At 40.8% G+C, this 26,992-nt stretch overlaps 1 protein-coding gene across 7 annotated transcripts in view; it reads right to left on the reverse strand.

Annotated features, from left to right (window-relative positions):
* The window catches only part of VTI1A (vesicle transport through interaction with t-SNAREs 1A), a 324,481-nt gene that overhangs the window by 44,347 nt on the left and 253,142 nt on the right, over nt 1-26,992 (reverse strand). Inside the window, exon 9 of one of the 7 annotated variants that reach the window (XM_073240424.1) lies at nt 7,917-25,721. The exons of the other annotated variants lie outside the window; for them this stretch is intronic. Within the exon in view, the coding sequence (XP_073096525.1) occupies nt 25,634-25,721 (88 nt within the window). The 3' untranslated portion in view covers nt 7,917-25,633. Of the gene's footprint in view, nt 1-7,916; nt 25,722-26,992 lie in introns of those variants that run through there. 7 annotated transcript variants of the gene reach the window in all.

Raw genomic sequence — 26,992 nt, forward strand, 5'->3', positions numbered from 1 at the left:
TTTTTGACTTATTTTGTAATAATTCCAAACTTAATGGGAAAGTTGCAGAAGTCATAGAATGAGCTCCTACAACAACCTTCATGAGATTGTTATTTTGTCCCATGAACTTTACCATTCTCTTTCTGCAAAAATGCATATGTCATGGGGAACCTTTTGAGAGTCAGTTGCATCAGGCCCCTCTACATTACCATGACACATTTGCCAAAATCAGGAAATTTAACAATGGCATAATACTAACATAGAGTCAACAGCCTGCATTCTAATTCTGCCAGTCATTCTAATAACACCCTAATAAGTGCCCTCACCCTCACTCCCACTGCTGTTCCAGGATCACACACTGCATTTAGCTGTATAGTGTTTATGTTCCTTTGATTTCCTTTAATTTGAAATTCTAAGTGTAGTTTTTAAAATGCTTTCTCTGTGGTACCAGAGAACCAGAATACATAGAGGTAGATGGTGGAAACATATGCAAAAAAAAAAAAAAAAAGGGAAAAAAAAGAAAAAAATCCCCACATGTAATGGTAAACTGGTCAATGGAGGAATACCAAAGGCTCCCTTAGGCTTCAGCAGGTGCTCCAGAAATTGCATCGTATGCTCTAAGTTGAGAAGGCAGACCTGCGAAGTTAAGAGTCTCTATTTTGGTCTTACACCTTGTTCCAGAGACAACCACCATGTCCTGCTCTAACTGACCTAAAGTCTTACAGACAGAATGTCACTGAGCCTTAAGTGTATTTCCAGGGTGCCAGGGCAGCTTCCCCCAGACTGTGTCTCACAAAGCATCTAAATCATCCCATTATACCACAACAATGCATTCTCACACTCATCGGGCAATTTGTTTTAATTATGTAAATCACTTCATTCTCTTTCAAATATCTGCAGGGAGCTGCAAGCCCCCCCGCAGGTAAGATAGGATATGAATATGTTGGGTGGGGACAGAGAGGGCCTGAGGGAGGCCTGGCTTCATCCTGGGGGCTTACCTATTACATGGGGTTGGGGTGAAAGAGATGGGGCACAGAAGTCCCAGGAAAGGTACGGGGATGCAAGGGGTAAGTACTGCAGAGCCACCCTTGGGTGACACAAGTACCACACAGCACGAGACACAAAGCGTGGTGATGTATTTTATCTGAGCTTCGGAGGGACTGCAGGACCCGGAGGATGCTGTATCCTCATTCTGCTAGGCACTCAGCAGCTGCCCTGCACGTGACTGCTTCGCTAGATCCCACAGAAAGAGAGCGAAGGATCACCCAGACACGGCAAAGTTACCCTCCTTAAGGTGCCTGATGATTCTGGTTCTAGGAAGGGGCTCAGTGCCCAGAACATTTTGGGCTTTACACGATCTCATCATGTCTTACATGGAGTTAGTATTTAAAATAAGTTGGTTAAATGATCATTGATCCCATAAATTTTCAAGCAATTGTTTAAATTATTATTTTTCATTATAACTAAGACAACTGGGAGAATGTAGAGAAACGGAAAAAAAAAAAAAAAATGGAAGGCAGGTTGGACATATGGGCCGGCCCCTGTAGGGAAATACCTCGAAACACAGAGAGTGACTTAGAAGATACCGGCTCCCACGGTTCCAGCACGCTCCACATTGTTGTTGGTTTATGCCTCCCTGTTTTTGGGACTAGGACAAATGTACTTCATACAATGTACAAGACTGGTTTTTCTATTATGCTTTTAAAAAAATCTAGCAGTTTTTTCTTCATACTCAGCACTGAATTTCAGGCACTAACTTCCTTTTAGGCACTAAGTCTGCAATTAGGGTTTGTAGCCCCCAGATAAAGAAGGGACTTGGGGAGGCAGGACAGCTTAATGGCTAAGAGCATGGGCTCTGCACTTGGACCATCTGGGTTCAAACAACCACTTACTAGTTGTATGACTTTGTGCCTTGGTTTCCCATCTGTAACCGGACGTGATAAAAGTACTCACCCCAACAGTTGTTGTGAAGGTTAAAATGAGGTAACACATATGAAGAGTTTAACACTGTACCTGGCACATAGCAACACTCAATAAATCTTAACTGCTCCTACTACTGTTATTATAGCATGGTTTGTAAAGTCAGGTTTAAGCCAATGATTGGGAAGCTGAAGGAGTTCCCTTTTAAAGAATAAAACTCATATGGCTAAGAAATTAGTAGTTTTTAAACTCTGTTTTGAAGGCAATGTAATATATAATATATAAATCCTTTCTCACGAAACCACAACTGGTGTGGACCTTGTCCTATTTCCTTGTTTCCCTTTATGACTTCAAAGAAAGAAATCCTTGGCTTCCATCTCATCCCATTTACCTGCCACTAATCCAGTCTCACAGCTTCTAAAAGTACTTATACATACTTAGAATATTTATGTCGTTTAAATTTTCCTTTCTTTAAGGAAAAGGTTGATAAAGAGCATACAGGATATATTTTCCAGCACCCATGCTAAAAGCCACGACTTCCTATCTGCCTTATGACAGGAACCAAATGAGAGGTTTTAATACTATGAACTATAGGATCCCTTGAGCACTTTTTGTTAAGCCAGAGCAAGTATTTTTCTCTCCTCTTTAAAGGGCACCAACACCTTCTACTTTCCAATGGGAATCTGGGTCCTGATTTTCCTAATGATTATTAATTTGAATGTATTGGTTTCCTCTTCAGGTGAGGTTGCCTAGGGCAACCAGCAGGTAAGAATCAGACACCAACTGCTTATAAAACAGCAGTTGAGTCTTTCTAAACCTACAACTATATTTAAACCTAAGTTTATCAACTAGCTTTTCATGGAACTTAGTGAGGCTTATAAACAGAAGTTTCAAGTAACTCTGTAATAATAATGTTTATCTTTGAAAGCACTAGCTTTTCATTATTTTGCATACTTGACACACTTGGTGTGTAGCTGGTGTGGGCATACCTCATTTTATTGCACATGCTTCATTGTGTTTCACAGATATTGTGTTTTTAATAAACTGAAGTTTTGCAGCAACCTTGTGGTGAGCAAGGCCATCAAGACATTTTTCCAACAGTATTTGCTCACTCTGTATCTCTATGTCACATTTTTGTAGTTCTCGTAATGTTTCAAACCTTTTCATCATTATTGTATTTGTTCCTGTTATCTGCGATCAGTGATCTTTGCTGTTACTATTGTAATTGTTTTGGGGCATCATGAACCACACCCATATAAGACAGTGAACTTAATCAATAAATGTTGTGTGTGTTCTGACTGCCCCACCACCCAGCCATTCCCCCATCTCTCTCCTTCTCCTCAGGCCTCCCTGTTCCCCAAGACACAGCAATACTGAAATTAGCCCAAGTAATAATTCTACAAGTAATGGCCTCTAAGTGTTCAAGTGAAAGGTTGCACATCTCTCCCTTAAATCAAAAGCTAGAAATGATTAAGCTTAGAATGCAAAGGAAAAGTTCTTCAAGGAAATTAAAAGTGCTGCTCCGGTGAATACAAGAATAAGAAAGTGAAATAATCTTACTGCTGATATGCAGAAAGTTTGAGTAGTCTGGATAGAAGGTCAAACCGACCATAGTATTTATTCCCTTAAACCAAAGCCTAATCCAGAGTAAGACTCTATTTCAATTCTATGAAGGCTGAGAGAGGTGAGGAAGCTGCAGAAGAAAAGTTTGAAGCTAACAGAGGTTGTTGCCATAACCTAAAATTGCAATGTGAAACAGCAAGTGCTAATGTAGAAGATGCAGCAAGTTATCCAGAATAATTAATGAGGGCAGCTATATGAAAATCAACAGATTTTCAATGTAGATGAAGCAGCCTTATATTGGAAGAAGATGCCATCAGGACTTTCATAGCTGGAGAGGAGAAGTCAATGCTTGGCTTCAAAGCTTCAAGGGACAGGTTGATTCTCTTGTTAAGAGCTAATGCAGCTGGTGACTTTAATTTGAAGCCAGTGCTCATTTGCCATTCTGAAAATCCTAGGGCCCTTCAGAATTATGCTAAATCTACTCTGCCTGTCCTCTAAACAGAATAAAAAAGCTTGGATGACAGCACATCTGTTTATAATATGGTTTACTGAATATTTTAAGCCAACTATTGAGACCTGCTATTCAGAAAAAAGATTCCTTTCAAAATATGACTGCTCACTGACATTGTGCCTGGGCACACAAGGGCTCTGATGGAGATGTACAATGAGATTGTTTTTATGCCTGCTAACACAACATCTGTTCTCTAGCCCATTGATTCAGGAATCATTAACTCTCGAGTCTTATTACTTAAGAAATACACTTAATAAGGCTTTAGTTGACACAGATAGTGATTCCTTTGCTGGATCTGAGCCAAGTAAATTGAAAACCTGGAAAAGATTCACCATTCTAGATGCCATTTAGAACATTCATGATTCATAATTCTTGGGGAGAAGTCAAAATATTAACATGAATAACAACAAAGCAAAACTGAAGGGACAAAACAGCAGCAGACTCATAGACTCCAAGAAGGGACTAGCAGTTGCCAGAGGGAAGGGACTGGGGAGAGTGGGTGGGGAGGGAGGGAAAAGGGGATTAAGGGGCATTATGATTAGCATACATTATGTAGGGGGGTCATGGGGAAGGCAGTATAGCACAGAGAAGACAAGTAGTGACTCTGTAGCATCTCACTACACTGATGGACAGTGACTACAATGGGGTGTGGGTGGGGACTTGATAATAGGGGGGATGTAGTAACCACAATGTGGTTCATGTGAAAACTTCATAAAATTGTATATCAATGATATTTTAATAAACAAAATTAACATGAACAGGAGTTTAGAAGAAGTGGATTCCAATCCTCCTGGGTAACTTTCAAGGATTAAAGGGAGTTCAAGATTTGAATGGAAGAAGGCACTACAGATGTGGTAGAAATAGCAGAGAACTAGAATTAGAAGTGGAGCCTAAAGATGTCACTGAATTGATGCAATCCTATGATAAAACTTCAACAGATGACAAGTTGCTTCTTATGGATAATCAAAGAACATGATTTCTTGAGATGGAAACTCCTGGTGAAGATGCTATGAAAACTGTTGCAATGACAACAAAGGATTAACTGATAAAGCAGCAGAGGGTTTGAGGGGACTGACTCCAATTTTTGAAAGAAATTCTCCTGTCGGTAAAATGCTATCAAACAGCATTGCATACTGCAGAGAAACTGTTTGTGAAAGGAAGAGTCTATCGATGTGGCAAACTTCACTGTTGTCTTATTTTAAGAAATTGCCACAGCCACCCCAGCTTCAGCAATCACCATCCTAGTCAGTCAGCAGCCATCAACTCTGAGCTTACATACCCTTGACCAGCAAAAACATTATGATTCACTGAAAGCTCAGATGACGGCTAGTATTTTTTAGCAGTAAAATATTTTAAAATTAAGGTTGTTTTTTATAGACATAATGCTATTGCACACTTAATAGATTACAGCACAGTGCAAACATAACTTTTATATGCACTGGGAAGCCACAAAATTCATTTGATTCACTTAATTTTAATACTCGCTTTCTTGTGGTGGTCTGGAACTGAACCTGCAATATCTCTGAGGTGTGCCTGTAGTTAACTTTTAACTTTAAGTTTTGTTTCTTTCCATAAAACAACTTTATTGCCTAAGGTTTCCTTTTACACTTAATGTTATCAAAATTCTTTGACATTCCTTAACATGTCCTACCACATGCATACAGTCTGGCATGTTCTGCCTCATCTCCTACCACTGCTCTTTCTCTTGCCCCTCCAGGCACACAGGCTTAACCTTGCTCTCTCTCTCTCTCTCTCTGCACTCCCCCTAACCACAGGGCTCTTGCACAGCTCTTTGTATGGCAGGAGTGTCTAGGTTATGTCTTCACTCACTGCTCAAGCATTGCTTCTTCAGGAAACCATATTTAAGCCTCCCTGTTTAGGTGAAATCTCCAGACCAGAAGTTTCCCACGTGTGATCTCTGGACCAGCATCATCAGCACCACCTGGGGGCTCTTCAGAAGTGCAAATTCTCAGGCTCACCTGAGCCTTGCTGAATCAGAAACTCTGTGCTTAGGGCCCAGCAATCAGTTTCATTAAGCCCTCCAGGTGATCCTGATGCCTGCTCAAGTTTGAGAATCACTTGCCGGTGCACTAGGCTCTCTTTCACGGTATTCATGTCAAGACTCTCCTGTTGGTGTGACTGACGAATGTGTGTTTCCCCACACGACTGAGGGCAACACTGTGCCTTTTTTGCTCTTCATTGTTTCCCCAGCACCAAGCAGTGCTTAGCATAGAACAGGTGCTCAATAAGTATTTTTCAATAAATAAAAACTAAACAAATGTACCATTTAAAAGGCCAAATGTTGTAATGGGAAGAAATGTGTTCAAGATATGAACAAGTAATTTACAATAGAAGTGGCAACAATTTTTAGATGCTTAGCTTCAACTAGTAAACAAAGGAACTGCTAAAACAATGTGGGGGATGACATTTCCCCCTGCTTATCAAGTTAGTGAGGAAAGGAAATTATAACACCCAGCAAGGACATGGGGTAACAGCTGTAGGAATGTGCATCTGTGCAGCTTTTCTGGGCTGTAGGCTGGCATCATTTTGAAAATTGAAAATGACCCTGAGAGTTAGTCATCAACTCTCAGAATATATTAGAACATGTGCACACAGGTATGGGTGTATAAGACTGTACACTGTAACACTGTTAGTAACTATCATTTTGATATAATGCAAATGTTCATCAATGGGTATTTGTATAAGCAAATTGTGGTGCATTCCTAACACCCAGTGCCATGCAGCCAATAAAAATGATACTGCTGAGATGAACTGATGTGGAACAATGATCACAATATTGAATAAAATGAAAAATGCTCAACTCAGTAAAAATTTATATCCGTATGTGTATGCATCCAGAAAAAAATGTCTAGACATATATTGAGCAGACGATTTTTATGGGTGTGATTATAAGTTATTTTAATTTCTTCAGTCTTCCATAATTTTCTCATTTTTTTCCACTACACTACTCTGTATAATATAAAAACTTAAAATATGACATTTTAAACACCAAGGTTAGCTTAAGCCAAATGTAACTAGGAAGGCAAAGAAGTTTTATAAAAAGAAAACCAACTAAAGATAATTCTCAAAATCTGACTCCTTTGCATTATTCACTGTTTTGGAGTAACCATGCCCCGAGGCCCTCTCCATTCCCACAGACAATCAAGACTGCCTGTAGTTGGCTACGATGACCAACACTTCAAATGTTATAGAGACTGATTGGGATTCAGTAGCTGGTGATTGATAGCATGCATGAAAACTGAGTCTAAGAGTTGCTGGCATAGAAGAGGAAAAATCCCTAGCCTTAACTAAGAATTGCCTTGAGGGGCCATGTCCACAGCGGGTGAGTCTATCCCCAACACTGCACGTTGGGCTTCCATGTATGGGGGACCTCTAAATGACTCCCACAGAAGCCAGAGACACTGTCATTGGCAGTTATAACTGCAGCTTTTTAAAATTGTTCCATCTCTCTCTTTCTCTCTCCCTCGAACCATACACATTCTTGGCATGTTATTTCTCAGAAAGGGAGTTACGGCATGAATCAAATGAATAAACTGTTGAGATAGCGTAAAGGCCACTGCACAGGTGTCTGATACACACACAGTTTTACACATTCCTGGTGTCATACAGCAGTAGGTGGTAAAAGACTGAGGTTGGAGGCCAAAGGCTTCTAGAAACTCAATGATCTTGTTGCATATTTTAATAAAATAACACCTAAGCGCTATATTGAGATGAGGTTTAATCATAAAATAGGTTCTCAACGAAGAGAACTTCTATCAATATAAGGTTCAAAACTCTCAAACATGGGGCTTTCACATCCCATAACTCAGTGAAGCAGTGTCCTAGCTGCCACCAGGCCATTAAATTCACTTCTCGAAGTTATGAAGCTGGGCAACATGCACTAAGTCAAATGTGGAGGAAAAGAAGCAGGCACTCCGCTGAACCTCAGCACCTTAGTGCAGGAGGGGAGGGTAAAAGTATGCTTGGATGTGAGACTTGTAGCAAAGGCCAGTGGTACACTGACAGTCTACCAAGAGGCCACATGCTCAGTCATTCATTCTCTACTAACCAAAGTGGTACCACTAATGGGTTTCTGAGCCGGGTGCCAAGTGGCAGGCCCCGTCTGGGTACAGAGTTTGTGGTGCCGGAGGGTGGGGTAGGGCTATGCCGAATGTCCTCTAGCTGTGACTCTTAATTTCTTCAAAAAAAAAAAAACAGAATTAGCCTTCCCCCAAATCTTTTGGTTTTCATGGGCTGGATCAGTGGTATTTAAATGTCTTGATCCATTATATGTGTGTGAGATGTGGTCCTATAATTTACAGGGTACTGCTGTCCAGCCCCAGCCCTAATACCAATTCTGGGAGCAGCTGGGAGTGAAAGGCAGCCACATTTTCAAGTGAAAAATGTTCATTTTCAGGCAGCAATAGCCTCAGATTTATCAATTCTATTCCAGGTAGATATTAATGAGAAATTTGCCTATTGAGAGCTAATGATGGCATATTCTTTGCATAATTACAATGACCTGAAGTGCTCTCGCAATGCCAAATTAGCTGATTATAATTAGTCCTGTTGAAGTTTTAATATCCTAATTCAAATCTCCTGCCCAAATATATTTGCAGGACCTAACTATGTTTAAAGATGGATTTAGAGAACTCAGAAAGCCCTCACTGCCTAATTCAGGGCCAAAGTCATTTCAAATTCATTTTAAAAAGCCATCAGTTTGGCTCCATTCCAATTTGGAGGAACCTCCCTTTTTCTGTTCCAGAATTGCTGTTTTCCATTTGAGGAAAAAAAAGTTCTCAGTCTAGTTTTGTTTAACTTCACCTCTGATTTCACTTTTTTGTTCTTTTTATGTACTCATCCACCATTTGTACCTTGCAGCTGTATCTAGAACACTAGCTGCAGGACGATCAGCTCCAGCATGCCCTGCGAGTGCCACTAGGAGAACATGCCTACAGCCCTTCACGCCAGAGGAAACAAAACGGACAGCATCCATGCATCAGTAGTTGTTGCCCCTGAGCCGAAACCCAGCACCAGAACGTTCCAATCCATTTTATTTACAGGAGACTTTAAAGATAATCTAGTAAGTAAAACTGGAATGTATCTAGTGCAACAACTGTTGAAGAACAGCCATTTGACTTTGGGGAGGAAGGCAGCAGAGAGCAGAGAGAATAGTCCAGGTCTGCAGTAAATCAGTTCAGTGTAAAGGAGTTTATTGAGATCACAGAGTAGATGCCCAGAAAACAAAATAAGATAGTTTCTTATAGCATGCCTGAAATTGTTACATGTGTCTAGATACACACATATAGAGAGGTAGATACATATGTACGTCTAGTCAATTTAATTCATATACACTTGACCCTTGAGCAATGTGAGGCCCCAACCCCCCTTGCAGTCGAAAATCCTCATATAACTCTTGACTCCCCAAAAACTTAACTGCTAATAGCCTATTGCTGACCAGAAGCTTTACTGATGACATGAATAGTTATTATGTGTTGTATGTTATATGTATTATATATTGTATTCTTAGAATAAAGCTAGAGAAAATGTTTTTTTTTAATTGTGGCAAAACACCAAAAAATTATGTTTATCACAAAAAAATCTGTGTATAAGTGAACTGTGCAATTTAAACCTGTGTTCAAGGATCAACTGTATAGATGGAGAGAGAGAAAGAGAGAGAAGAAGAAAGAAAGGGAGATGCCAACCATTGATGGTAATAAATATAGCAACAGAATCAGGTTTCAAAACTCAGTTGTGTAGAATCAAACTTATTTTTCTAGCTTACAGGGATTAAAACTGGATTTCAATTTAGAGGTAACACATGCATGGACATTAAGAATAATGCCAGGCTGTGTAAATATATTTTTTAAAGAATACGTGGCATTATTAGGTAGAGTAAGACATAACCGTTATGTTTCAGGAAAGAAAGCCTTTATTTGTTCCCTATACAATCATAACTCAATCAACCAAACAAGCCCCCCCCCCCACCTGCCCCCTCAAGACATTATTATAATGGGAGTTTTGTGTAAGCTCCTTCTTAGTACAAAAGCCTGACATTATAGTCTTGAGGGGTAATCCTAAAGCTGTTAGACTGAAATTAAAACAAATCTTATCAGTAGATCTGGGTTTTTAAGACAGCTCTGTTTAAGGAAGCCATGCTGATTATACCAGGAGATAAGCCCCACACAATCCAAGGTGATCACTGGAGCAAACATGGGCATGGCATTGTAATTTCCTACTTGTTCACCTTATAGAACAGCAGAGATCTCATGGTCACTTTGTTTAAAGAAAAAAAAAAAAGCAGCAGATTCCTTAAGATTTAGATGCATGGTATCCATAAACCTGAGTAACCTTAAAAATAGAAAAAGGAAAATTGATGCTCACATGCAAAATTGGTTCACCTATCACGAAGTATAGCAGGACTGTTGAGGCATTCTGCCCTATTTCTGCATTCTTAAATCAAATGGGAACTTAATCACTATTATGGATTAACACACATCGGGATTGTTTCCAACTTTTTGGCTTTCCTAAAAATAAAATCTCGTATCTGTCCCTGCTCCAACACATACATGCCAATCATCAACATACCACAAACATAATTCACCATGACAGTCTCAACAGTCACCTTTGGAAATTTTAGAACATAATTTAGAAACTGCCCAACACCTATTGCCACCTCCCTAGATTCTCTCTCTTCATGTGGACATCTGCACATTTTTCGTTGTTTATATCTTCACCATCCCCCTTCCTCATTTCTGCCTTTTTGCAACCGCAGGCTTAGAAGGTTCCCATTTTCCCCATATTGTTTTCCAATCCCACTTCTCAGAAATGCATTTGTGTTTGTTTTGCTTGAGTACAGCATCCACATTCATTCACCAAGCATTTTCAGCATATCTGGGGTTGCCTAGACCCTGGAAATGAACCCTGAGTCCTCTGACCCAGGTACCCCTGGAGTGCTGCAACAGTGAGGAAATGTGGCCATTAGTGCAATGGGAGTTTGGGGGGTGGGACAGGTGGGAGCTTCCGTGGGAGTAGAAGAGCATGCCTTTCCTTTGAATCTGCTTCTTGAACCAATAAAACAAAATTCCTTCATACTTTGTGTAGGTGTTATGGTTGACTGGGAGGATTCCCTGAATTCAAGTGGCTTTTTGCAAGCTTGAAGCTGGAGAAAAGAAGCTTTTCTGAGAAGTGTTTTGCAGTTGAACTGTGTCTGTTGTCTGTTTCCAACAAAAATACTTTCTAACACAGTGTCACTAAACGGTTGGTTCAGCCGTGCATGTGAACAAGCCCAATACACTAGGGGAAATAAGAAATGGATTTTATTAAGTTTATTAGCAGCTAAAAACATGATACTTCAACAGTGGGAGGAAAGTGATCCACCCACACAATTTGGGAGGAATGAACATTTGGCTTTAACTACAGCTAATATGTGAAACCTAAAACCTGGTTTTCCATCTAAAGACCTTTGGGGTCCATTTTTACACTACCTTGATCAAACCAGGAATTAAAGTCCAAGCTGGCTCCCGCCGTCCTAGAAGGGACTGGTGTTCCTCCAGTCACACCTCTGCACGTCAGCATTTCCTCAGGCTTATCTTTCCCTCCCACCTTAGCTAAACTTGGCTCCCAACCAAAGATGCATTTCAGCCAATCAGCTGCTGCAGCCCTTGAACCCGGAGGCCTAGGGAACTAGAGAAGGCACCTTCGGGAAGGCATGGCAGGGGTCACAGCAAGAGCCTTGCAGGGTCACTGATCTCTGAGGTCACTCTGCAAAACAGGGTGTCGGCCAACACAAAAGGCTAAGGAAGGAGGCCTACATGCTGCTCATGTTTAAAGAGAAACGAAGCATGTGAACAATAGTGACAACTACCAAAAACTGGTTCAGTGGAACTGGTCTTGGCTTGGGCTCCGCACCTCAGTTTTAAACACTTCATTAATCCTTACAACCTTTCTTGGAAGGATTTCCTATTTTTATCTTCCTTGTACTGATGAGGAAACAGGTCCAGTAAGCAAAGTGACTAACCCAAAGCCACAATGATGAATGGCAGGGCCAGGGTGTGAGTCCGCACCCCTCTGCCCTCGCTCTTGACCACTGTGTGTCCAGCAATATGCAGCAGCCAGCACTTCCTCCGATATCTTTGGACCCCTTGCACTAGAATTAGCTCTGTTTTAAACATGCATATTTTAAACATGGAGATTCCTGGACCCCACCCCACAGATTTTACTTTAGCAGGTCTGGGATGGGGTCTAACTTTTTAACTCACATCCTGGGTGATCCTGAAGCAGAGAGACATCTGTGGATTATTGAAGTAGAGATGTAGTGCAGACGTGGGTGATGGTGACCGAGCTGGTAGAGAGAAAGGGTGCTTCTTATAGATGCTGAGAAGAAAATGCAAGCTGGGGGTTTTGAGACAATCTGCAGTAATACAAGACTGAAAAATTGGACCACCTCACCACCTCTATGAACCTTTCTGCTCATGCTAATCCCTAGCAAACTCCTCGCTCTCCGCATTTATGTTTCACAGAGTGGGTCCCTCTCGTTACACTCCGCTTTGTATTATGTGGCTTTCCTTTATTTGACAGGTGGTTATTGCATTCATGCTATTGCAAATAACTGTGGGAATATGAAATAACTGACAATTCTTACATACAGAGATGCTCAGGTCAATATTATTTACAATGGCAAAACCTTACAAACAAACAAAATGTCCAGCAATACTAGATGAGTTAAGCTGTGCAGACATTCTGAACAATGGCTTGAAGCATACTTAATGGCATGGAAAAAGCTCACATTATATCAAAGGGAAAAAACAAACAAAAAAAATTTCACTTACATGATTTTGTATAGAACAAAAATAAAAACACAAGATTAGAAGAAAATGCATCTAAATGCCAGAGTGGATGTCTTTGGGTGGTCAGGTGATGATGATTTTCATTTTTTTTGTATGTGACTGATTTTCATCAAGAAAATTATGTTCATATTAAAATGCCATTAAGATATAACAGCAGCAAAGAAAGAGAAAAAGTGGAAACAAAAGAGAGACAAAAAGCTCAAGGAGCTTAAAATTTAATGTGGGAAATGAGCAAGTTGTGTCTGGAGTACCCTTTGCTCCCCACTGCACCTTGGCCTTTCCCCTCCCAGCACTTGTCACATAGCAGTTCTGTGTCCCTTGAAATTGCACTTGACTATCTCTGCTGACAGTGAGGGTGGGGACCTCCTTGGCCACCCTGTCCCCACAGCACCTAGCCAAGCATCCTCTCTTGGGAAAGTCCACTTTCTACATTGGCTGCCTCTCAATACATGTTTTGCCTACTGAATGAATGACTGAGTTTTACCCTCCCAGATGAAGCTCACATTAAATAGAATATTTCCGAATTTCCCCAAACACCAGGGTTGGGCATGAAGTACGTGCTTATTAAAGGCTTGCCTATATGATGGGGATCGTATCAAAAGGAAGTGGGCCTGCTGAGAGGAACCAGCCTCCCAGATGCCTCTCTGGGAGTTCAGGCCCCAGTCCAGGGTGAGGCGGAGCCAGGTGGCCGAGCTCTAAGTGCTGCGTGGAGCTGAATAGCTGTTTTTATTTGCTGAAAGCAGCAAGGGGCTAGCCCTGAATCTTTATCTGCAAAAGCAGTCATGCCTTAACACACTGCCCCACTCCACCCCTTTTGGACAAAGACTGATAAGCATAATGATGATGTTTTAATGAGCTTAATTGCACATTCCTTATGTTCTTGCAGAGTTGCCAACCAGCTACTTCAACATCCAGCAGTTTACTTGTAATAACTTTTCCCCCTTCTTTATGCCAGGGAGCATAATTATTCTTGCAGTAATCCCATAGAGTTCAGCTCGCTCTCTCGTTCTCCTCCCCTCCCTCTCTCTTTTTCTCCCCCTTTTTTCCCTTTCTGGGAATTAGTCTAAATGGGTATCTTTGAAAGGAGGGTGGCAGGCTGCTTTTGGTACAGTACTTAACCAAGAACCCTTTCATCAAAGAAGCCCTTGTGAGCATGCTCTGGACCGGAGCCAATCAGATCCTCTTGCTGTCTGTTTCTGAAGAAAATCTGACCCTGGTATGCAAGTCAAACCAGAGTCTGCAGACAGGCTGACTGCACTCCTAGGCCAACCTGTCTTAGCTGACTGAAAAAATGCTGAAGGGAAAATTACCTGGTTGGCTCCAGACGGAATTAACATTTTTTTATATATACACACAGTATGTTCATTACTTTTTGTTTAAAAGCGTTTGCCTATCTAATATATTCATTAATGTTATCTGGTCAGTACTTGAAACATTTTGAAATATGTACAAATGCAATAAGGCTACAAGGCCTGGAGGCAAAATAAGATGAATTTTCTAATTAAATGACAGAAAACTGTTTTGGGATTAACGAATGGTACTTCTGTAATCTGTTTATGGGCGCTGCTCTGTGCAGGGACATTTGGTCCATGTACAGGCCCTGGCGGGATATAAGGGCCTAGACACCAAACACCCTGGCCCCTCTGCTCCCCTTCTGCAAACTGTACCCCACCTGGAATCAAATAGGGAAGGTAGCCCCTTTTCAGATAGCTTGGGGCTTGGCTCATCTGCTTGGAGCCCACTTTCCCAAGCAGACTTCTTCCTGCCATGGGTGCTAAAGATATGCCACAGAATTTTAAGTACACATATCTTCTGTGTGGAGTCCCAGAAACATCTCACCTTCTCTTCAACCCCTGCCCTCAAATCATCTTATGAACATATTTCTGACATTTCTGGACAATTCTAGAAAAAAAGGTCATAACTGATAATTATATTTTATAGTTGCTGCTTGACAAAAAGTATTAACACATTTCTTCTTTCCTGGACCCATTTTAGTGTTGCCTTCCTCTTCCTCTGAAAATCTGGGTTTGTGGATGAGGCTCACACAGGGGACCAGGACAGAGAAGGACGTTTGCCCTCAGGGAGAGTGTCTGGACACCTCTGCTCTCACTATCTTCAGCATTAGTTTGAGTGCTTAAAAAAACACTTAATAGTTTTATATCACTAAGGTGTTAACAGTGGCACAATGAACAGGTGATAGAATTACGTTGTATTTTTTCTTTTGCATTCCAAATTTTCTATGATAGATTTTTACTTTTGTAGATATAAAATATATTATTAAAAAGAAACTTCGTGGGAGCACTGAACAGGCACATTCCTGAATTATGTGGAGTCAACTTAGGGACAATGGGCTAGGCTACGTCCAGTAACGGTAGAAGGGGGTCTGAATCCGAAGGGGGAATTTTAATGAGCAGGGCAGCTTGAGAGTCACAGCTGGCTTGGGCTAAGTTTCCTGGAGTGTTAAATCAAGTAATAACAAAAATATGACTGTGTTTTACATATGAGATTTCATAACTTCCTGAGAAGTAAACAGTCCCTTCCCCCTTGGTCGGCCCCTCCTAAGGAATGTCTACGTTCTTGCTTTTGGCTCAAATTTTCCCAGTTTTCTTTGTCTATGCAGAAGCACAATGTCCCAAATAGAATCCCAGCCCTATTTTTCTCTGGTGGTCCAGCTTGCACATTTATTTAGTATCAGGGGCCAAATCAAATTGCAGAAAGATGTTTGTATGTTCCATCTCTTCCTGGCTCTTAGATCCCTACCTGCGTATGGAATTCTTTTCATTACGGTTTTAGACTTGACCCTGGGAAGGATGCATGGAATTTTCTGATGGATTGATTGACTCTGACCGTCAGGGTTTTTCCTGGGAGGGTTTTTTCTCTCTTTTACAATCCCCATAAAATCATGGTTATAGGCTGAAATTGAGGCTTTCCCATCCATAAGGGAAAGAACTATCAAATTCTTTTCATATAAGTATAGTCACAGAGAAAAACCCTACTCATTCCTGGTTACTACAAATCTGGGGAGAAAGAAGATGGAAAAAACTCCTTGCAAATAGTGTATGGCATGTTTTAAAACTATTAGATAACAGTGATTACAGGTTTGGTCTGAACAGCAAACAATTACTGAGAAGGAAAAATGCTTACTTTGTAAGCAGGATAAACTCTTTCTAGGGTTTGAGAACAGTAATTCTGAAACAACCAATCAGCTCATTCCCCTTCTGAAGTTGAGCAAAGTGACCTGAGATGTCTGTTCTTTCTGGTTATGGGATTAAAGGTCATATTATCATTATGTTTGAAAGAATGAAGTTTCGTGGTTATTTCTCTCATGTATATAAACTCGGCAAAGGAATTCTTTTTGCAAAAATACATTGTGAGTCTAATAACTGATAATACTTTTCACTCTGTGTATGTAATAGGTAGGATGTTCATATATTGCCATCTTCTTTGGGCAGCGTCTATTTTATGTGATCTTATCTTTTTAAAAGGTGATTTTTCCAAATGTATAACTAAATCCCATTTAATTTTTAAGAAACTTTCTGTACAAATCAGGAAAAATACTCCTTTTATTTTTCAGGCCACACGTCTTGCTTACTGATTTGTAAAACATGGTTTCAGTGTCCACAAAGTATAGACCTTTATCATATCCGAAAAAAAAAAAGGCCGGCGGGTGTGGGGCTCAGTAGGGAAAAAAACGTTCTCGTAAGTGAAATGAAAGACCAAGTACCCAAAGGAGAGACTGCCTAACCACGTTCACCCCCATGAGTGAATTTTAAGGAGGTAAACAGCAGAACACCAACCAGGCACCACAGTTCTTTCTCTGCAATACACAGATGCTAGAGTGGGATATTCAACACAGAAAACAGTAAACCCATGGTTTACTAAGTGGGGGACACATTTCATGTGAAAGCTGTTCTTCACTTTCTTAAAGCAAGGAGGCTGCCAGCATAGGGGAGGAAATACATTTTTAGCGGGCATTTTCCCAAAGCACATGCCCAGGGAGGGAGAATCATACCCTCAGCATTTACAAGAATTTCTCAAATAGCACAAAGGTCAGAAAGGGCTATAGCTACGGAAATGTAGTAGATGAAATGTGTGACCTATTCTTTCAGCAATTGCAGCTGGTGAGGTGGAGATGCCTCTGTAATTAGGATTTTAACTGTATCAGAGCAGTCAATAGTGTAATTAAAAGAGAAGGAACGAGAAAGGCACACGGGATGATCAGAAGACAAAACGGAGTCGGCGTGATGATGGGGGAGGCGGCTCTGGTTGGACGCCGGGTTCGGCTCGACCCTGGGAGCTCTCGACCGCGGGTTTCCCCAGGCCAGCAGGCAGGAATTGGTAATGAACACCTGCAATCTCCTCAGAACTGCACATTAGCATTTCCCTGTACCTATTTGCACTTTATAGTTGTTTATGTTACCTCTCCACAGCTATGTTTACCCTACCTGCAACTTTGGTTCTTCTCAATCTGAGAAGAAAGATCTGGATCTGCCTTCTCTCTGAATTCTGAGTCAAAAGAACTCTTTAGTTGTAGTTAAGGAGATGTACCTGGTACCTCGCAGGATAAGGTAAGTTTTAGCCATTAGAGAATGCTGCCCAACCTACCTACTCTACCACCACGAAGACGCATCGCTGAGCAAAGGAAGCGCAGGCTGCCACTTGCAAGGGTTTAAATACCTCAAGATGATTGTACAACAAATGAGATTTGCCAGAGATCAACTCCTTACCTTTGCAGGTATGCTGTATTAAATTCGTCCTTTCCTGTGGCTTGCTTTTTGCACCATTCTAAAATAAAATGCATAATCTCTAGGATGGCACTCAAGAGTCCCAGACATTCCTTCATTTTAAAGAGCAGAGGGACTACGTTAGTTCTTTTATTCTCCCTATATACAAAGGTGTCTGTAATTGCTTCCAAGGAGATGGTATATTTGAGAAGAAATGGACAATATTTCAATGTCTTAAATGCTCTCCCATGATGCCTAGGGGTCTGAACAGGTTTGCTTTATAATTGCTCCTCCCTCTCTCAGGATCAGATGAAGGTAAGACAACACTGTAACTCTTGAGTTATTTAGAGAATGTTCTGTAAATTCAAGGAATAGTATGATTTCTATGCTTCTATAAAGACATTTACTGGATTCACAAGGCTAATTAACATGCATTCCTCTGCTCCTCTCACTACAAATCAGTATCTTCTTCACCTCTTAAAATGTTTTTAATATTATTTCAAGGTGCACACCTCCCTGCCACATATAAAATTGCTTAATGCTAATAAAATTGCAAAAGGCTTTGCCCTAACAATCCCAATCATATTATTAAATGCAATTAATGAAATGAATGAGATAAAAGAAACCATTCCCAGAATTCAGCCTAGTTGTAGCTTGGGCAGAGCGTCTACACATATTTGAGGCCATGTGTTCTGACAAGAGGTACTTGGGCGAATAGTTCTTAAAGCAAAACTCTTATACGCAGGAGGATCTGTAATGGAAATGTTTCTCTGCAAGAGGTTGGTACAACCAATCAGGCTTTCTTTCGGTGGTGCAATTAATCAGACTTCAGGAAATCACCCCAAGGGGTTGGGCAGGGGGCACTGGTCGACGAGCTAGTGTTTAAGATGATGATTTGAGGGCCCGCAGGCCACACACACATGGGCCTGCCTCTCTTGCCTCCCTCAAGCCCCTTTCCTCTGCAGGTGCAGGCTACTTTGCTGTGTGCTGTTCCCTCACCAGGCTTCCCTTGGTGAACTTTACAAATGGATTTCAACCAGATACCAAGGCTGATGAGAAACAGTCTGGAGCTTTGAGGAATGGCCCTGCACAGAGCCGGCCTGGCCCAAAGTCTTACTACTTAGTAAGGTGCCACACTCCTACCTGCACAGAGACCTGCTCCAAACTGGCACCTGGTAGGGAATAATCCTTACCCTTTTGGTCATCTCTCACTGAACAACACAGTTCTGGCATTAGCTTTTCTCATAGCTGAGACAGAAATACAGAGGAATATATTTTATTTGGCTTAATTGGTGTTTGAAAAAAGCTTGGATTGAATGATTTAAGAAAGCCCATGCACACCTTCGCTTACCCCAGGCCCTCCACTTCCTGTTGTGTAACATCTCGACTCTGTCCATTATGTGACCCACCTGCTTCCACAGGCATCTGACCTCTGGTGTAGAAGCAATGGTGTACCTTGAGGGGCACTTCTTAGTAATTATGAACATTGCTGTCTTCCCTCTGTATGATTATCTAATCAGCAGGGACTTGATTATTAAGCACCTACTGTGTGTCCTCAATGCTAGATGCTAGGGGTCACAGGATGACTGAGGACACTCCTTGACTTCTAGAAGCTTGCTCTCTCATCCATGCCCTGGCAGGTCAGTGTGCTCTCTCTGTTAAACACAGACCACACTCCAGCAAACCTTTCTTCAGTCCTTATGCAGAAAGTGACCACAGGCTTAATTCCTTTTTCTCTCCTTAGAAGATAAGCCCTTGACACCAAACACAAGTTTAAGTATTGAAGTTGATCTATAGGATTACGAAAACTTCAGCATCTGCCTTTACAGTTCAGACAGATAAAGGAAGAGAAGACCCAAATCCAGGGGGAAATAGAAAAAGACGAGAACAAAATACACATTCATACGCTCACCCTTAAAAATAGGGGAAAACCAATTGGGAAACTTTCATTTTCTTCTTGGATGTCTATTTAAAAAAACCCCATGTGATACGTGTATCTATGGAAACCTTCGTTATCTCAAAGATAGCGATGTACTGAAGGCCGTTGTTGCCATGGAACAAGCAGTATTTGCTTTTGATTCTATTGCACAATATCTAATTACAGAGACACTGATAAAATTATGCATTCCTAAGCACAAATTAAGGCCATTTTATAGGAGCCTTCATGCACGTACTTTATTTGTCAAATTTCATTAAAAACAAAAATCAGGGATGACTTTGCAGAGTCATAGGGATAAGCACTCTAACTAGACTCAGCTCCTCCCAAGATGGCAATTCCCCTAAACCTGTGGTTGGGGCAGCTGGGGTGTCCTAGGTGAAAGGTCAGCTCCTGTGGTTTATTCTTCCACAAAAGCCAAATTGGAATTCTAAAGTCCTTTCTCCCATTGGACTGTTTGTTGCACAGGGCACATATTTAAAACTCAGTCTCTTTGTTTCCTCTTGAAATATGATGATCATTTTAGTAGTAGACTGAGCTGCTCTTTTGAAAAGAAAACACGTTACAAATATAGTTGTCACTCCCTTCCAGCATATGCTTGGATGCTTCTGTCCATGTTTTTATGCTTTTAGTACGTATTTTGTAAACATGTGTACTATTTTTTTAATGTAATACTGTATACATAGCACTTGAAAATTGTCTACTGTGCAACATGATAGCTCCAAGCTGCATGTGTGTACAGGCATATAACTCATTTATTTTAACCACCCCAGCCCCACTGATGAACATTTACGTTGGTTTTACATTTCTGCTATTCCAATGTTGCAAGGAGCGTCCATCCTAACAACTAACAAGTCCATCCTATCCCTGCTTCTGTCACTTTCCTTAGCCTGTCTGTCTTCTGAAGCAAGTGGACTTGGCACATGGCCTTTTGTCAGTGCCTGTGAGGATCTCTCTTAAAATCTTCAAACTGGAGGACAGCTAAGTTGAAGAGAATCAGTTTTACGATCCCTAGCTTCAGGATGTTATTTGAGAAAACCAGTCCTCAGAGAAGATGCCTGTAATCTGGGCATCAGGGCAGCAGGTCACTTACTACTGTCTTTCCTCTGTTGCTTTCTCTCACTTCACTCAGTTGCTTTGCCCTGGTGTAAAAACCTGTAGTGCCAAATAAAGGGACAATACAAACTCTTCCTGGAAGGGGTTACTCCTTTAATCAAGGACCATGGACCCAAGCTGGAGATCTGAGTTTCTCCCTTTTTACATATATTCTTGTTAAGGTGAAGCATGGTGTTCAGCCTGTGTTGGGATGATCTGACTTCAGAGATACTGTAGAGTGGAGTGGCAAGTTTTGACAATTTTTGTCTGATGAAAATATAATGACTTCACCTCTTCCATTTCCATTATTTTCAGAGAATGCAGCTTTCCTAAGAGTCTCTTTGGACAAAGCAAAGAGAGTGTCAATAAAAATGTACTGATGGCGGCAGCATCTTATGTCCCCCATGTGACAAATTCACAGAGGAACTTGAAACTGTGCTGTACACATCTACCTCGGCCTTTCCCACTAGCTTCCCACCTGCTTTAGAATTAGAATTTACGAGTGACATGGTTGTCCCACGGACACATACTAACATGTTCACTCAAAATGACAAAAGGAAGCCAGACTTATCCTATGAGAAAATGAGTGCCCTTTGGGTGTTTTGTGTGACAGTGAGCACTGGTTTTGCTAACTGGGGTATAGAGTGGACATTTTCTAATCTGAGTGAGCTAAATCCGTTGCTCCCAGGGTGTGATGAGAATGTATTTAAAGGATATAAAATAAAAGCATTTTCTAAAAAAGTAAAGATGGATTGATGTGAAATAGTTTGATTTTCCCCAATTCTTTCAAAACATACTTAGTTAAAGAAGCTACCTCAAAGAGTAACCAGTGTCATTTGTGTGAAATACTTGCTTGTACATGTGTAGAGTCATCCAGGGCACTTCTTGCTTTCAGAAGAAGCAATAAAGAACTTGTTGGATAATCTCCCTGCATCTCTGCTGTGGAATATAAGTCTGGAGAAAACTTGATTGGCTCCAGTAATATGATAACAAGTATTACTGTATATGAGTCACTAACTGCAGGAATAAAATAGACAGCCTATTTAAATAGCTCTTTTATTGCTATCTACTGAGAATCTAACCAGCTGAAAAAAAAGGGCATAACCTCTCTTGGTAGTCAGTCAGTCTTCTCAGTACAATTCTCAAATGCAACCCAAGGGGATCACGGGATGACTCAACTGACATGAGCTGTTTTGGATGTACCGTGGAAGGTGCCTGCTGGCTGGGGAGATGTTGCCCCGAGGAGGCATGTCAGCAGCAATGGTAAGAGGATCTTAGCAGGAATGCTAATGCTCGTTCCACTACGTAAGTGCCCTGCAGTAAGTCCCTTCTTCTCTCTGGGCCTCAGTTTCTCCATCTATGAAATAAGGGGCTGGAGCGCATCTTCTCCTGAGTTGCTCTCTCACCCCCTGGCCATGTCCATCACCTCCTCCCCAGCATGACTATAAGCCCTAGACTAGTGCTTCTTCCTGCCAGGACCCTTGGTCTGGGCACTGGATTGCCACTGTACCCTCACCTGGGCCATGTGAATAAGGCTGCCGTTCCTGAGAACTTTTCAAAAACTTTGAGTTTTTAGGTATGAATGGGTAACACACAGGGAACCCCTTTTCAGGCCCCAAGAAGTTAGTGCCATGACCTTACCTACTGCACAGGAACCTGAGTTTGCCAGGAGAAAGCAGCCACGCTCTCCTTAGCCCTTGTTGAGGGCTTCTTTTTACACAGCCTGGGTTGTAAAGAAGAATCAAGTATATACCAAGACTTTCAGGGACCAATTGATATTTATTTTGCCCAGTTACCAATATTCTTATGCTTTATTCTGGCACCTAAGAGAAAAAAAAATAGCTAATAAGGGTACTCGTGGCACATGATAAAGACAGCTCTTGTTTGCTTTACGCATATTATATAGTAATATTCAGAGAGTTTCTCAAAGTACCCCCATTTAGTGGGAACTGTTCAGAAAGGCAGGTTAAGTCCCTGGAAGGTGGCACATGAGCTCTCCATATAAAACAGAGGAGATGAGAGTGCAGGCTGCAAGTCTGCTGCCTGGGTTCAAATCTGCCCTCCACCACTGGTGGGCTGTGGGGCCGGGGTGGGTAAGTGATTGAATCTCTCGGAGCCTTGATTCCTTCACCTGTAAACTGAAATAGCCTCGCAGGGTTTTTATGAAGATTAAAGTAATAAGCAATGTAAACACCCTCAGCCCAGGGACTGGAGCATAGTAAGGCCTAATACATTATTATTACTATATTTTAACCATGTCATTCCTAATACTTGAGGCATAGTAGAGAGTGACTCCACTGACTTAGTAGGGAAACCTAGCAGAGATGCAGTCAAATCGGATTCATGATTGAAATAAACACTGAGTTTTTTCTTTCTCTCTAGGAATATTTTTCCATTAAAAAATGGAAAGCCAATTCAAATTTGCTCAGCTAATTTTGGCCTAAGAGGTGTACTTAGGAACCTCAACATTTGCCTTATAGGTCAGGCTTATCAGTTCACGCTTGTTAGTGTGAAAAACTCCTTTCCTATCACTGCTTCTGCCACTTCCCTTATCCTGTCTTTCTTCTGTAACAAGTGGACTTGCAAGCTACTTCACCCCCTGATTTAGCAAACACACTTGTTCTGAGAGGGATTTCCATCCATGCACACAACTGAGGCCTGCAGACATTGGAGGATTTATCAGAGAGAGCCTTTCTTCTCCAGGTGCTGGGGCATCAAGAGCAGGGCCCTGCTGGCTGGCCCCCTTTTAATAAAGACTGTCCCACCATTTCTCGAGGATGGCTCTTAGGACACTGAAGTAAATGTAACAGCATTGTACTATATTTATCAACCCATGGGGCAGCCTGAGATATATTCCTACTGGATGAGGAGCAACATGATTTTTAGAGTACAGGTGGAATAGACGTAGTGAGTTTTGCTTAATACAGAGGTACCTGAAATTCTACGTCATGGTAACATTTATTTCAAACAGACGTTAAATTCCAGAGTCTTAAAAGAAGTTGGCCCAAGGGTGGTTAAGAATATAGCAAATCTGTTTTGAGATCTGGAAGCCTGCATTTTTTGTGTAGCAAATATTGACCAATGGCTATATGCTGAACACTAAGTTGGGATATGGAAGGGAAAGGTTTTGTAAAATAAGATGTGAATGAACATAATTTAGTAGATAAGATAAGAGTTAGGTCTCTGAACACGGGTTCAAATCCCAGCCCTGTCACTTGCTTCATGAGGGACCTTGGGCAAGTTTCCTAGGAACTGAAGGCAGCCTCTCCCTATGGCCTTCAGGGTCTGTAGCTCACTTGTTTGGGCTCTTTCCAAGGCCCTAGAAATGTGTTCCCTTGGTCAAATACCTTGTGCAATTTGTAGAAATAAGATACACTAACTGCAATCCAATAAGACTACTGTGTCTTTCTGCTTAGATTCTCTCTTGTGTTGGGTAACATTGGAGGTGGCTGTGGGCATTTTTGGGATCTAGCTAAGGGGAAGTGGAGTTAGGGATAATTTACTTTGGATGTAGAGGGATATGTTTACATGTTTCACAGTCACTTCCATGTTTGGTAAATTACTGCTAGCTGTCCTGGCCTGGAAATGACCAATTCACCTAATATTGGGACATTAAGGGGCAGGGCCGTAAGTCAAAATGTGATATGAACGTGTCTTAGAGCACCTGGCACTAAAGGTATATGGTAGGAAGAGAAAAAAAAATGTATGGAGCCAGAAGCTGTCAGTGGAAAAAATTCCAAATTCTATAGCTCATATCTGGATAAAGAAGTGAGAGATGTTTTCATTTGACAACCATCTACAAAACGTATATTGTATTACTAATATTGAACTATGAAGCAAAAACCATCTTTAAAATACTCTCAATAATTAAAAAAAAAAACCCTAAGTTTTGCTCAACTATGTTAGAGGAAAGAGTGAAGTGTCTTTCTCTTCTCTCTGTAGAAATATTATGAAATAATTATTACATAAAGAAATAACCAAACAATATGTAGTAAAAAATATAGAGAAAAAAAAGTATTGTAAATGTGTCAAGCAGTTAGTTAATAAAACTATGTGATTTGTCTGGACTTTTGTGGTGTTTGCAGTATTTGCTTGTTTCGAAAATTTTGTTGTACTCTCTTGCCATCACCTAAACAAACATTAGCTGTTATAATTAATTTTGAATTTAACCTCTCCTCAGCAAGGTACTCAAACTGCGTAAGTGACAGATTCCACAAAACTTAGATCTGCTCCTGCATATCTCATGGTTTCTTGTGGGGATGAAATAAGATGTTATGTGAAGTGGCAGCCTGTGCAGTGTGGCTGGCTTCTAGTAAGATCTTGACCATACACACACACACACACACACACACACACACACACACACACTATAATGCATCACAGACACTGGTCTCCCTCCCTGCTATAAGGCTGACCATATACACCTATCACTTTTGAAGGTTGAAAATAATGAACTATTGGCAATTTCTTAGGATTCAGATACGTGCAATATAAAAAATTCAATCCGGCGTATTCTTCCTCCATGAGGGATATTCTCTTACAGGGCACGTCCCAGTATTTTATTTGAATATTTTTTTCATGGTGCTGCAGACCTGGAGTTACAAATGTCTCCTGAGGTTGAAAGGGGGCCTCTTTGTATTTGTAAAATATTAATTCTTAAGCATGTGCTGGGAAGAAAGATGTTCATGATATTATGTCCTATTTTTATTATTTCTGAAATAACTTGATTTAAAAATGTGTATAACAGAAGTCTTATTTTTTATTTTTAAGAGAATGCTCTCTTGAGGGAGAAAATTGAGAGGCAGGAGAAACATGTTTCACTGTGATGGTAAGTTCATGAGACCTGGGCTTGAGACGCAGAGTTTAAAGTCAGACGTCAGGAGATTCTGACTTTCCACAAGCAGAGAGGGGTAGGTATGAAAAATCTCTTCCTGACGTGAATACATGTAACAGGGCATTGACCAGCTTGGGAGGATGTGAACTGGCTCAGAAACATTAGTCGAGGGGTTGTTGTAAATAGTTAATGGTTATGAGTGTGACAACTTCCAACGAGAAGCTACATTGCAGGACAGATTAGTTCTAGTCCTGGCCCAAGCACACAGCCAGCCAGTGATGGCGGTCCTTTGTTACAAATGCCCATAGACCTGAATGAAATAATGAAATAAATAACAAGATTACCAAGTGAGTCATTTCTGGCAAGCAGTAAACATTTTCAGGCAAGCTTCATCTTACGTAAGAGTTAACATGAATGAAGATGATTTATAATGGGTCTGCACATTGTTTCAGAGGAACGTTCAGAGATTTGACGGTGGGATGGTAAATTGAACCTCTGAGTCCTAATAATGCTCTGTTTTCCAGATAAGCTCAAGGCTTGTCATATTTGAGACCTGGAAAGCATAAATGGTATTATCTTTGTATATACAAATAACAATCAATTCATTTTCCAAATGTTTAACTCATTCAGGAAGAGACACACATTCGAATAGATTCCAGCTAAATCAACAATGTTAGTAAAGCTCTTTTTGCTTATCAAATCAGGATATATTAGGTTCAATAAAGGTGCTTGACTTATAAATCTACAAATAAAGTTACTCTCATAAGCAGCATTTTGATTTATCATCTGAAACTCCATTTCCTGTTCATTTATAATGGCTTTTGTAACTTGCCCCTTAAATAGGAGGAAGTAGTACATCTGTAAACAAAAATATCTCAATAAACTGTGTTCTCTAGACTATAAAAGGACTACATTTTCTTCCTGTGAAAATGATGATAGAACAGAAATGCCGAGTAGAAACCTTTCTTCCATGATATTGCTGAAGAAATACCAGAGCCTGTATTTTCTTACAGACTTCATACCCTGAAAGGAGGTTTGAACACAACATGAGAATTAAGCCTACTCATCATTTACTGCAAACCATTTAGCAGACTCTACTCCTGGAATATTTCAAGCCATTTGTGGAATCCTCTCAAATCCACTGTCTACTTCATCATATTGGAAAGAGGGAAGCAGTTTTGTGTTTCTTATGCCCTAGGAGTACAGCCATATCTCAAAGCTGAGTTTCAGGCTCCCCAAATTCTTATCCCCCCCTTAACTCTGATAATCTGACCTGGCTATGCAGGCTAGGAAGCTGGGGCTTCCTATCAGGTTGTTTACTTAACACATGTCACATCTAAAATAAGGATTGCTTTAGCTAAAAAAGCAAGTCATTTATAAGTGTGCATTTATAAAGGGCAAAAGTCAAGGCAACTGTGCAAACCACTTGTCAACTTTTTTAGAGGAAATTGTGTAATCAACTTAACATACCAGTTAGCCTTTACCTGCAAGGTCAAGCTCAGAGTTCCTGTATGTCACCACACTGGCCTATTAATCACTCTGCAGGAAATTCCACATTTTTCTTTAGATTAAACTATAGAA

The sequence above is a fragment of the Manis javanica genome, chromosome 7, assembly GCF_040802235.1.
Source record: "Manis javanica isolate MJ-LG chromosome 7, MJ_LKY, whole genome shotgun sequence".
In the NCBI taxonomy this organism is placed as follows: Eukaryota; Metazoa; Chordata; class Mammalia; order Pholidota; family Manidae; genus Manis; species Manis javanica.